The sequence below is a fragment of the Periplaneta americana genome, chromosome 14 (assembly GCF_040183065.1).
Source record: "Periplaneta americana isolate PAMFEO1 chromosome 14, P.americana_PAMFEO1_priV1, whole genome shotgun sequence".
NCBI lineage: Eukaryota > Metazoa > Arthropoda > Insecta > Blattodea > Blattidae > Periplaneta > Periplaneta americana.
In genome coordinates, this window is record NC_091130.1 from 136,345,452 (window position 1) to 136,360,397 (window position 14,946).

General features: G+C 31.1%; 1 protein-coding gene across 7 annotated transcripts in view; it reads right to left on the bottom strand.

Annotated features, from left to right (window-relative positions):
• Positions 1-14,946, bottom strand: part of LOC138713755 (inactive dipeptidyl peptidase 10-like) — an 883,892-nt gene that overhangs the window by 154,334 nt on the left and 714,612 nt on the right. For all 7 annotated transcript variants that reach the window (XM_069846140.1, XM_069846139.1, XM_069846143.1 and 4 more), the window contains one exon: positions 11,203-11,255. In XM_069846140.1, coding sequence (XP_069702241.1) covers positions 11,203-11,255 — 53 coding nt within the window. The remainder of the gene's footprint in view (positions 1-11,202; positions 11,256-14,946) is intronic.

Sequence of the window (14,946 nt, forward strand, 5' to 3'; positions counted from 1 at the left end):
ATGTGGTATTTCACACTTACCGCGTATTGGTTCTGTGCGGAAAACAAGCAAATACGCATGATCTAGCACAAAAGTTAGTGCATTCGTGATGCAAGTAACATTAAGGAAGCCGTGAAAAAAATCAACAAGATTCCAGATGCCGATGTTGTTACTGCAATATGTTATATAAATAATATTGTTAAAATATTAAAATGAAAAATAAATCATTACATAACTTTACCGTTTGTTTTAAGTTCGCATTTATAGACTGGGGGGGGGGGGAAGACAGTTGTATATCACGGCCTGCTGGAGTATAGTAAACACAGAAAACATTTTAAAGCAACAATGTTGAATATATATTTTTTGTTTTACAAATTTGCCGTCATTGAACAGAAACCAAGATGGAGATTTCATTGCAACTAATTAGAAATTCCTCTTTCAGGTATGTAATAAACGATCTTCGCACAAAATAATGTACGATACACGAGCGGTATGTTTTCTTTCAATTCTCGGAAATTAAAAAAGCTCAACTACGTTTCGCTTTTTCAAACTTATCCTCGAACATGAAAACTTCAACATACCGCTCTTCTAACGCATATTACTATTTATGCCAAACTGCAAGTCAAGTTCCCGGTATAGCAATCGAAAAGCCAAACCAGATCAGCTATCGTTCTTTACCTATGCTCCACAACGCACATATTATGCTTAGTCGAATAGAAATACTTCATCCGAGTCGTATTCACAACATTCGAAAGCAATTTTACAAAGCATTTGTTCCTGCAACAATCAGTCTTGCAGTACCATAACCTCACATTTTATCAGAGTGCGATTTGTTTTGTTTTTAGATCGGGCACAGAGAAGCAGTACGGATATATAAATATAATTATAAAATGTCGACGACATAACAATAACATTAAACAAATGAGCGAGAGAAAGAAATGGAACGACAAATAACTTTACCGAACGTACTACACACATTATTCCGAAAACTCATATTTGATACCATACGTTAATATACATACGTCACTAATAACGTGAATATAGCGTCAACGAATTCCAGACAGGTGGAGTGCAAAAACTCTATATTATGTAAAATAATAGACTGTATGGTTTATATAGCGGTACAATTTATTTTAAAGCATAGAAATGCTTTTGTATTAGAACCTCTATTGTTTTGTTTGAACTCTATTGTAACTGAAAACAAGGGATTCGTTATTTTTAACTCAGTTTTGTGTTATTTTAGTTAAACCTTCCATAAATAGCTTAAAATTAAATTGAAATGCTTCACATGCAACTAAAATTCCTGCCAGACATTTTGAGCTCCATAGAGAGAATTACCGCCTTTACTAGATTATGCTCTGGAGTCATCACTGCCGATGATTTGTGTGTCATATTTCCACGCCAAAAACCCAAATTTTATTCTATAATCCGTACACAAAATGGTCGTAAGATTAGTTCTCTTAGTAGCCTATTATCTAATTTATTATTTAACTAGTGGCTTGTGCAGTAAATGCTGCAAACTAAGTTCATTAGACGTTCAAATAAAACTTTTTCAGATTTATTTTCAATGAAGAATACACAGACATTTTAAAAGTTATTTGCTTCCATAATAATGAAACATACTCCCTCGGAATGGTTTTTTATACCAGATATGTAGGTTGTATTGCAAAATTAGGTATTTTATTTATGTTTTATTATTATTGTGTTAAATTGTATTGTGTATTCTTATTGTATTGTGTATAAAATTGTATATGTGTTGTAAATTGTATTGTGTATTGTAAATTTTATTGTGTATTGCTTATCATTTTATTGTGTATTGTTTATATTGTATATACCACTGCCACCGGGTGCTTGCCCACTTGCAATGTAAATAAATAAATAAATACATACATAATAGATACATACATACATACATACATATATACATACATACTTTTTCTTGAACCTATACATTTTCAGTTTTTGAGTTTCACGCGAAAACGCAAGTAACAATGCCAGGACGATCAGTGGGGTTTTTTATGTGGGAGTAAAGCAATAGCTATTTCAGGTCATTGTGGATTGTAGGTGAAAGTTAAAGAAAGTCAGGTTTGTTATGCTTTCGAACAATAGACATAGCATCTTGGTATAGCTGCTGCATGTTTCGTGAACTACCTTGAAATTTGTAGAGGGTAAAATAATTTTATCCTGCTAAGAGATCTTACTGAAATGATCGGGAGACTACAAAATTTTGTAGGTCTCTTATTTTATCAGTAAGTAATAGGCTACCTTTTGGTTTCTCCATAGAAACTCTAATTTGCGCTCTCTCGAGCCAATACTGAAGAGAATCACGCAGAGAAATATCTCCACCACACCGTCATTACATATATGAAAAAGACCCAGTCCCACTTGATTAATAACTATAAAAATATTTGATTTTTAATAACAATATTATTACCTTAGGTAAATTTTATAGTTTTCAATAACATATACTATGTGTACTATATAGCCGCCACTCAGTAAATTATAGAAATGAAAATTTAATTTAAGATATTCTCTACACCTACTTATATACCCCAAAACGTTTCACTTTCATATTATCAATAGGCCTATAGCATTAATATGTATAATTAATGAAAAATAGTCACATCAAGGAATTAACTATAATAATATTTCATTTCTAATGGTAATGATGTCATCAAACCACCTCAAGTTTTGTAGTTTTTAATATCCAATACAAAGCTGCACTCAGAAAATTACACACCGCAGAATCAGACCTGTAAATAATTTTAATAAGTCTTGAAGTTTTTAATAACCAATTAAATTTGAGCTCTAAATATGTCAGCAATCTTGCAGCTCATGGCCTTCGTGTAATATTGTTTACTGTAGTGTGTGTTTTGTTTTATTCTGAAAAGTCTCATAACGACGACAGATTGATTTTGGAAAATACGAAAATGATGTAGGAAAATTGACATTTCACTGAAAATTACTATTTTTCTGAAAAACTTTGGGTCCCAAGCTTCAAAATGAGGGTTCATTTATTAAAATCCGTTCAGCCGTTGTCCCGTAATTTCCATTACCAGTTCAAATTATATATATAGATTATTACATTCTTTATCATCATAATCAACAGCAACAGTAGGATGCGAGTTTTGGCCTTTCTGGTTGTATTAAATATTTACGAATATACACAGTGAACCGTAAGTAATGTAATGAATTTCAGGGAGTTATTGTTTGAGATATTTCAAACAAAATCATTTAAGGTATATGTACACCTATACATACAAAAAATTTTGTTTTGCATAATTTTGCTCTGTAAAATTTTTATACAATTGAGAATGGTACCAGGAAGAGGATGAAGTGAACAGATCCCTTGAAATTATGTCTGAATTGTTTATAAAAATTATTTTGAACATGATTTTGACATACCTACAACTTGAAACATAATAGCTCATGCAGTTTTTAAGATAGAGCCACACTTTCTTCAATGTTTTATAGCTAAAACTATTCTTTAGTGCCTGACATATAGCTATTTTTTATTTTCATTTACATTAATTATTATCATATATGTAACTTATACTAATATTTTATGTTGCATAAATCGTGTAAAAAATCCATAGATAATTATTAGCTATATTAATGTTATTTTACTCATATTTTGCTTAGAACTTTCGACTCAGTCGTTTCCGGACCAGGGTTCCTGATCTCAAATTGATACATGTGCCCTTCCCCATCATCCCTGAAAGTTTGTAACACAGCCCGGAAACACCCTGTATAGAGTAGAAAAGAAAATATATATTTTAATTTTGAGGTTGTTGTTTAGTAGACTATCCGAAGACAGATTTAAACCTCATAAGTAATACCAATAAGTCATCACTCATGAGGAAACTAGGCGAGGAGATAATGGGGTAGGGTGGCCAGTTCCTTCTCCCCTCCAATGCATACATCGCCGATTAGCTACATATTCCACTAATCAGACTTCATATGCATACAATTATTGTTCTTCCTCTGACATATATCGTCAAGTGAGATGTACTGCCTAATAGAGATGGGATAAACTGTTATTTTTAAGGGAACTGGGTAGTGATGCCTGTGTGATTAAAAAATTTCAATACAAAAGTTTAGTGCAATATTTCTAGGCTTCTAGTGCTCAGAATGGAATAAATATTTCCAGGCTTATATAATCAATCATTCTCAATTCAGTGGTATAAAAGACAACTAATTTGTTTCATATCCAAGTGCAAAAGAAAGGCCCTAACTAATAACCTGTTTTCCCACTTTGCTAAGTGTACCTCATTTTTCAGGTGCACATTACTTACTAAAATCTTCACTCTTATACCTTTTATTTTTTTAAGTTATCTAGTAATGTGTATTGTAAATTATAAAGCAAAATTTGGTTAAATATTTCATCCCTAGTGAAACTGAAAAAATATTGAACTTCGTTTAATTTTTTTTTATAATGCATATATATTTTTTCTCATGTTATGTGTGTAATATTCTTAAACCCGTAGGTCTACTAAGTAGAACACTGGCTGCAGAAAACACTGTAAAAATTTCATTTAAATTTATTCAGCAGTTTCAGAGAAAAGTGCACTTAAGTTTGAAAAATGTCAACAAATGGAAATCTGCATTTAAAAAAGTAATAATGTATACGTTACATGCACCGCCAAATTTAAAGAGGTAATTTAAAAGGCTTATCTGCAGAAATACCCTCCCCCACATTGTTCACATTGTTTCAAAGAGCAAGTTTTGTACTTTATTTTATAATGCCAAACAAAAAATTGGATTTTTGTCCCGCCCCTAATCTCTACCTGGTTCCCTTAAGAAACAGTTTCGACTGTAACTGTTTCATGAACGAAGCTGTTCCAAAATAACAGGTTCAAAGAAACAGTTTCATGAGAATATGTTTACAACATCAGTACCAAGTGTTACAACTGTTTTAACCTCTCATCTGCGTCAGGAACATGTTTCAAAGCCCTTGAATCGTCTTTAAGTCAGCTGTTCATTGTATTATGACGACGAAAGTAATTTTTCATAGGTTACTGTTAAGGGTACAGTAAATAACTACAATTCAAAATGAATCGATTTTGGTAAAAATAATGCATATAACCCTAGGAGAGTTTAAGGAGAGTTGGTCATTATCGCATGCAAAATAATGGTAAAAATAGCTTATCTTCTAGCAGTCATAAATATAATAGTCTACTATTTATCAGTGGTCTTTCATTTTTGTTACCTATGTGTGTATACATATTAAGCTTTAAAATGAAAAAGAATGGTGACTCTAGAGTAAATCTGTATCCTTAAATTAATTTTTTTAATTAAGCACAATTTTTTTTTATAAATTCACTACATGTCTGTGATTAGGTACACTCTATTCACTTATTATAACACATATTGAATTGAAAATTTGACCACTTACTGCTAATAGATACTAAAACATACCCTACTAAAATTATTCATATATCTGTAATATTATGGGCATAGGGCTTATAGTAATCATCACCGTCAATAAATTAAACAAAAATTGAAGATTAGTATAAGCCCTATGCCCATAATATTACATATATTTTAATAATTTTAGTAGGGTATGTTTAAGTATCTGTTAGCAGTAAGTGGCCAAAATTTTAATTCAATGTGTGCTATGATAAATGAATAGAGTGTACCTAATCACAGGTATGCAGTGAATTTATATAAAACATATGTTTAAATTCAAAAATTAATTTAAGGGTATTATTTACACTAGATTAACCATTCTTTTTCATTTTAAAGTTTAATGTGTATACATTTATCACTAAAAAAATGAAATAGCTGTGATAAATAGTATTACATTTATGACTGCTTGAAGATAGGCTATTTTTACCATTACTTTGCATGCGATAATATCCAATTCCCCTTAATAACGATAAGACATTAGCCGATGATATTTTTCGCGGTATATTAATAATTAGCACTATGTCAGGGCAACACGAACATATTCTCCATCAATGGATAGCTAATAATTAGGAGATTTATTAGGGAATTTGATTCGTACAATTAAATTGCGCGATCCTACATAGGCTACTGTTGTACGAAGGCCGTGTGGAACGTGGATAATATTATATCTACTTTCGATTGGAGGTCAATGATAGCGCTTCACGTGGCCTTTGCAGACAACAAAGAGGAAAACTGTTTAGAAATTTAACTGTTTATCTCTTGGAACCATGTGGAACGTTAATGTGATCACTGGAGCAGTGTAACACTCATTGGAACAGTTGGAACAGGTTATATCATGAAACTGTTTCGTATCGAAACAGTTTCAATTGTGAAACAGTTTCAAATAAACTGTTCCAGCTATTTTTACCCATCTCTACTGCCTAATAATAGGTATACATGTCAGCCAGAACCTAAATCAGAGGATAGGATATTACTTAATCGAAAATAAAGAATAACAAAAAAGTTAACGAATAATCAATTGGTGGACACATGAGGAAGCAAGCGGGGTCACCCGCAAGAGAAGCGGAGGTGACGTCTGCTTTATCGCTTCTTAAAGAGGACGTCACGAGACGACTCAGAATATTCCTCATCCAGTACGCCGCTGAGACATTTCACTTAGCATCTAATTCTGGGCTTGAACTCGGTCTCTGGCCACCTGGAATACAGAACCTGACGTGCCAAGCATCTAATGCCTGATCGAGTCTCAGGAACAGGACTCATTCCCAGCTCATCTTATGCCAAAAACTCCCCGATATCTTGTCTCGTGGTGAAATACATTTCTGGACAAGAAAAACGCAACAAGGATCCTATCCTTCATCCCTGCAAATCCTCAAATTTCGGAACTGGCTGACGGGGCTGGACTCGGTTCCTGTCTAGCTCGGCATCCAGCACGACGGATGTTTCCATCAGAAAATTAATCACTTATACTCAAAATCAGCCGTGGCGAAAATGTAATCGTGCGCCGAGCCACTGTGTAACCTGCAACCTGCATAGCACCTATGGAGGGAGGCGGACACCCGAAGGGGAAGTGAAGCAACTGTCTGACTTATTGACGGATTTTCATTTTCAATGTCACTTATAATACTCGTCTTATCTTCCAAAGAAAACACTTTACGCTTCGACATTTTTATATGTTTGAACACTAGAAAGAGACTGATCAGGTAGAAATGACAAATGCTGTTATGGTGTGACTGCGTACTCAGCCTTGGAATTTTCCAGGTCACTTAATGGAAACTGGGAGGAGATTGATGGAGTTTGAAAGCCATAGGAATCTTACCTTCATTTACGCTCTGGACAAAATGTCCGTCCCCTTTTAATAAAAAATGAAATTTCATTTTCCGTTGTTTCGATGCTGTCCGTCATAATGGAAATATTTCTGAGAACAAAAGGCAACCCTTTGACGATGGATTAGAAAAGAACAGTAGGGTAGTGTGGCTGAGAACAGAATGGCAACCCTTCGACGGTGGAGTGAGGCAAGGTCGTCACGCGTTGCCTGGATTTACAGTACAGCTCATTGTCTATGAATCACTAATCCTACTTTTGTCCTTTGACTAAAGGAGTAAGAAACTTAGAATGTTGTTCTCAACACATTCTTTCAATTTTATACAAGAAGGTGTGACTTCAAATAAGAATTTGTCAGGATACAACTCTTGTAACTTCGATTTTTAAGGTTCACTATATCCGAAGCGAGGGCCCACTATAAACGGAAATAATGTACTTTTATGTATGCGGGTCGAGACCAACGATTTAGGTTCACTATATCCGGAGCCGACTGTATAAAAATTAGGGAGAACTATTATTTCAATAAAATCGTATCTTAACGACAGAATTCAAATAATGAACATTGACAATTATTCAAGTGAACCTTCAATTATTAATATAGGTGTTCCTCAAGGCACAGTTCTAGGTCCTATTCTATTTTTAATGTATATTAATGACTTATTAAAAATTGACTTACAACAATACAATGGTGTTCACTATTCTTATGCAGATGACACAGTTTTACTTTTTGGTGGAAAAACCTGGTATGATTTATATAGTAATTCAAATAATGGACTTAAATTAATAAAAAAAATGATTTGACATAAATTATCTTTCTATCAACGAAAATAAAACCATAATTATTCCATTCTCATTATCTGAAAAATGTAACAATCTTCCTACATCTATATTAAGTATTAAATTACATAATTCTGATTGTTGTCTTATACAGTGTAAATGTCCGATCATTAAAGAGTCCTCTGAAGTTAAGTATTTAGGCATAATTTTCGATAATCATTTAAAATGGAACCAACACATTAATTACCTTTGTAATAAATTACGTAAAATAGTATATTATTTTGTTTTATTGAGGAATTACTTGTCAATAAATTTATTACGCACAATATATTTAACTTTATTTCAATCGGTAATTATGTATGGAATTATAGGATGTGGTAGCTCATTTAAATCCAATTTTAATCCACTTTATTTATTACAGAAGAAAATAATTAAAATATGTCTTCATAAACCTATTGATTTTCCATCTCAAAATTTGTTTCTAGACTTTAATGTACTTAACGTAAGACAAATTTATTATATTGTATTAATAAAATTCATACATAAAAATCGAAATAATTTTGAATTGTATTCTCATAGTTATGAAACAAAAGGTATGAATTCTTTAAGATTGTTTGAACCAAAATGCAACACTGTTACAGTATTTAATCATAGTAGTAATTTAGGCCCAAGAATATATAACAAATTTATATTTAAATATCCTAATCTTGTCAATTCCAATAGTTATAGTTAGGGCCAGGATTTTGATGAAATTGCATCTTTTTCCTAATAAGCCAGAAACATAGCTGCTTTAGTATTTATATGTTATGAGATAAACTGAGTGTTTTGAAACATATTTGTTGGGACATTTTTTTTTGTTGCATTTTTTGCCTCTTACAATTCATAAGAGCATTTTTTGTTTTATTACGTCATTTTTGGGGTATTTTCATTTAATTTTTGCCATATATTCCCATTATTGATATAAAATATATATTTTTTTCCTTTCATATTTTCTCTACATAATTTTTCAATTAATACCCATTATTTTGTATATTATTTTAATCGTTTTTCTACACAAATATTGTATTCAAAAGTAGTACACCCCACGTAATGCATCAGTCCAACCACCCCTTCAATATAGACTCCTCTATACCTGCTAATTCCGGATAAGAGTGGCTTTGTGGTAGACTACACGGAAACTAAAAGTAAAGTAAGTTCATGGTGCTACAGCCCATGAAGGGCCAAGACCGACCAGCCAACTGCTGACCTCACCGTCCACATGCTGACACAGAGGTGAACGATTATATATGGAAACTACATCAGATAAAATAATTAATTAAAGTGTACTACTTAGAAAAATTATGTAAGATTAAATAAACTCGAATATTAACATTCCTACTAAGCCAATTACGTAAAATCAATTTTTAGGGCATTTTTAGGGGCATTTTTGAAACATTTATAGGTCATCAAAATCCTAGCCCTAGTTGCAGTATTAAATTTAAAAGTTATGTTTGGATTTTATAAAAATTGAAAAATTGTAAATTTAAATTTATATACTATAATTGCATAGTAGACATAAGACAAATTGTATTGTATAATTATTAATTTCAATTCAGGAATCCTCCCCTGAGCACGAGTTCTACTTTCAGGGGCGAGCTAAAGTTTTTCTGTATATATTATATTTATGTTATAATTATTAGCAAAATAAATAAATAAATAAATAAATAAATTAATGAATGAATGAATAAATAAATAAATGAATAAAAGAATAAATGAATAAATAAATAAATGAATAAATAAATGAATAAATAAATAAATAAATGAATAAATGAATGAATAAATAAATAAATGAATAAATAAATAAATAAATAAATGAAAAAATAAATAAATAAATAAATAAATAAATAAATAAATAAATGAATGAATAAATGAATGAATAAATAAATAAATGAATAAATAAATAAATAAATAAATGAATAAATAAATAAATGAATAAATAAATAAATGAATAAATAAATAAATAAATGAATAAATAAATGAATACATAAATAAATGAATACATAAATAAACAAATGAATAAATAAATAAATAAATGAATAAATAAATAAATAAATAAATAAATAAATAAATAAATGAATAAATAAATAAATGAATAAATAAATGAATAAATAAATGAATAAATAAATGAATAAATGAATAAATAGATAAATAAATAAATGAATAAATAAATAAATAAATGAATAAATAAATAAATGAATAAATAAATAAATGAATAAATAAATAAATAAATAAATAAATGAATAAATAAATAAATAAATGAATAAATAAATAAATGAATAAATAAATAAATGAATAAATAAATGAATACATAAATAAATGAATACATAAATAAATGAATGAATAAATAAATAAATAAATGAATAAATAAATAAATAAATGAATAAATGAATGAATAAATAAATAAATAAATAAATGAATAAATAAATGAATAAATGAACAAATAATAAATAAATAAATAAACGAATAAATAAATAAATGAACAAATAAATAAATAAGTAAATGATAAATAAATGAATAAATAAATAAATGAATAAATAAATAAATAAATGAATAAATAAATGAATAAATAAATAAATGAATAAATAAATAAATGAATAAATAAATGAATAAATAAATGAATAAATGAACAAATAAATAAATAAATAAATGAATAAATAAATAAATGAACAAATATATAAATAATAATAAATGAATAAATAAATAAATAAATAAATAAATAAATAAATAAATGAATAAATAAATAATTGAATAAATAAATGAATAAATGAACAAATAAATGAATAAATAAATAAATAAACAAATAAATAAATAAATGAATAAATAAATAAATAAATGAATAAATAAATGAATACATAAATAAATAAATGAATGAATGAATAAATAAATAAATGAATAAATAAATAAATAAATGAATAAATAAATGAATAAATGAATAAATGAATAAATAAATAAATAAATGAATAAATAAATAAATAAATGAATAAATAAATAAATGAATAAATAAATAAATAAATAAATAAATTTAGTGGCTATTTTATACCCCTATTATTTTTCACGGCAATTGTATAATAATGTAGCCTAAACCCCCAATGACTTTACGGACACACTGCAAACGTGATAAATATTCACATTAGATAAGGATGCAATTAATAGGAGCTGCATGCATGTTTTACTTACGAGGTCTGCACTTCGTAGATGAAGTAGCGCGCCTCATAGGAGTACCTGAACACCTGCAAGGAACCAGAAGGAGCAGGCATTAGAAAACAAGTCAAATGTGCAAACGAGATATCAAATATCTGACAGCGCTAAAGTTGTTGGAGACAATCGCTAACGAGGCAATTAAAGGAGTGTGCTAGACTGAACTCTGAAGTACCGCACATCAGTCTAGTTCCCTTACTTCACCATCTTTGTGAAGTACTAGGCCTATCATAAATGTTATTCTAGTTAAACATTTGTTTAAATACTCAACTAAGGCCCGTAACACACTTCCAGAGTTTTCGCCAGCGAGAAATGTGTTGCGAGAAAATTAAAAAATTGATAACATGGATTCAAATGGACGTCCACACACTGGAAGAGATTCTCGTTCGAGGCAAAAACCTCGCGCGAGTTTCTCGCTGGAATCGGTAGCTCAGCGAATTTTCTTGACACACTTTTCAGAGACGTTTGACATTTATACACTTTATGACGATTGAATGTAGAAAAAGATATCACAGATGGCGATGAATTGTATTGTTTTTATTTGAAAATGAGGAAAGATGGCTGATAATTGCAGTCAGAAACTTATCGAACTTGTACGATGTCACCCGTAGGCCTATTTATATGATACACGGGATGAAAACTATAAAAACACGAAACTTAAAGAAGAAATCTGGAGACAAATATCAGATTGCCTGAAAATAAATAGGACTATATTTTATTTTGATGAGATTTAATAGTATTAATTAAACATTTGAAATAATGTTTCTATATGTCTTAACAGTTTACATAATTTTAATCAGAACATAGCAAAGAGTTTTTTGCTATTCATGAGATGATAGAGGATTCTTTCTTATGTTCTGAATAAAATTATATAAACTGTTAAGACATATAAGTAGATACATTATTTTGAATGTTTAATTAATACTATTAAATCTCATCAAAATAAAATATAGCCCTATTTATTTTCAGATAATCTGATATTTGTCTCCAGATTTCGTCTTTAAGTTTCGCGGTTTTATAGTTTTCATCCTGTGTATCATATAAATAGGCCTACGGGTGACATCGTACAAGTTCGATAAGTTTCTAACTGCAATTATCAGCCATCTTTCCTCATTTTCAAATAAAAACAATACAATTCATCGCCACCTGTCATATCTTTTTCTACATTCAATCGTCATAAAGAGTATAAATGTCAAACATCTTTGATAAATGTGTCAAGAAAATTCGCTGAGCTACCGATTCCAGCGAGAAACTCGAGCGCGGTTTTTGCCTCGAACGAGAATCTCTTCCAGTGTGTGGACGTCCATGTGAATCCATGTTATCAATTTTTTAATTTTCTCGCAACACATTTCTCGCTGGCGAAAACTCTGCAAGTGTGTTACGGGCCTTATTGTTTGATCGGAGGAAAGGGAATGAAACTTAAGGCTGGTTCACAATAAACCGGGAATGAGAACCAGAATGAAAACGAGAAGCAGAGGACGTGAATATGAAAATTTTTGATCCACAATAAACCGAGAACGTAGACGACTATGCATATCGATATGTATGTCAATAACGATATGTAAAGTCGATATTACGCATTCTGATGTTATTTGTGTATAATTGACAAATGGCGTTCTCTCATGAGTACAAGGCAGCCAACATAAACACAGGTTAACCAACTTCGAAATTTCAATTGAAACATTTCTTTAGGTACGGTACTATAAATATGCCCATACATCTTTATTATCACAACTTATTTTAAGTCTACCATAACGTAAAATAATTAGAGAAGAAACATTTGTAATAGAACAAAAATGAACACAACAGTAGTTATTGAATTGAAGCATGAATATGTAGTGTGTAATACAACCAATACAGTAATATAATATGATTCACTTACGATCGGTGTTCAAAGATGCAGCTATTGAAAGCCACGTATTCTCCTTCATTTTCTCATCTTTATACGAGGCTTATCGTAAACGTGAGGATTTTCCTCAACACTCAATATTAGAATCTCATCAAATAAAACTTGCTCCATGATGCACAGCACAGAACAAAATAATGCATAGGTTATGTCACGCTCTTCTTGCTACAAAATATACGACGACAAAATAGCTTTTAGATGGCAATAGAATGAATCTAGTGGGCTGTGATCGGAAACGTGAACGCCAAAGTTGAAACTTGGCCAACTCTCCGTTCCCGATCCCGGGCTCCGGAAAGCTTTTCGTTAATTGAGGCATTGACATGGGAAAGGTCGTAACTGCCAAAAATTCGAATTTTTAGGTTTTTCATTGAGAAGGTAGTAAATGGCCATGCCAATGGCACAGAGAAGGTAGTATGTCCGTATGTAATGAAACGAAGTTGGAAACGTAGTCACTAGATGTTGTAAGTTGTATGTGCACAGGTATTGGCGCGGAGAAGGTAGTAACTCCTTTTACAACATCAGAGTGTGTCTAGACAAATATGGGCTGATAACTGTGCAGGGCAGAATAAGAATCGGATGATTCTAATGGTCCTGATTTACATTATTGCCAAGAAACATTTTGATTCAGTGGACTTGAAATTCCTGGTTTCAGAACATTCCTACATGCCATGTGATAGGGAATTTGGCATCACAGAGAAAAAAAAAAGATGCAAGACCGTGGTTCCAGAAGAGGTAAGGCCTAATAATGTAATAATGATGAAGGATGAGGATTTCTTCGACTTTTCTGCAGAGTGTACAAGTTTTTGAATATAACTCCTATCAAAATCAGCACCCTCAACTGGATTATACTCTCAAGAGCTGATTTTCCTCTAATAAAAACAAGACAGTCATTTAATGACCTTGAAATGTGGACAGAGCACAGGATTTTTAAGAAAGGAGTCATTAACGTCAATAACTAACTTGCAGTGCTTGCAACGCCTTGAATGAAGACCAGTCGTCCCTGATGCCGAAAAGAGAGACTTGTTATCTATGTTAGGCTTCCTCGATGAAAAGTATCATGCATTTTACCGAAAAATTTGTGCATAATGTATAAATAACGTTAATTATCAGTTTGGCTAAGGAGTGATTTCAATGTTGTGTTTTCATAAAATAGGATTTCACAGATAAATCTGTGCCAGACTTTTCAAATTTCATATGTAACACACACATGAGTGTATGCCTTTCATTTAAAGCAGTTTCTGTAATAATATACGTGAGAAAGTGTTCATAAATTTGTTTTTTGCTTCTCCTGAAAAATTTTGTTTCTGGCAGTTACTACCTTTCCCATGTCAGCGCCTCAATTGTGAATGCTCACATTTAAATGTACACATTTTAACAATTTTACCGTTTTCGTTCCGATTCTCGTTTCCGGTTTATTGTAAACCAGCCTTTAGTCGTGCCTTGCAGTGAAACTAAATTTAAAGTCGTGGAGCTAAGCATCACAACATGTGCGTCTAATGATATAGTTACCGTTAAACATTAAACAACGTTAAGTTTTACATCCATGACTTTTCATTTCCTAGTCGTCTGGAGATACAGTTTATGAATAGGGTTATGTGCAGCGTATCTGCAACTCCCCCAAAGTAAAGTCGAGAGTCCTTGCTTCCCTCTCAGTTATAGAGCCTCTAAAGTGAGACTGGTGTGTCGTCGAGTTTATTAAAAGTGCTGCCGTAATTTATAGTTCGCCATAACCTTTGATTAATGGTTCCAGGTCACAGTATCCCAGTTCGCCGCAAATTCTATTTCGAATGTTCAGTGAAGTCGGAGGGAGACACTTT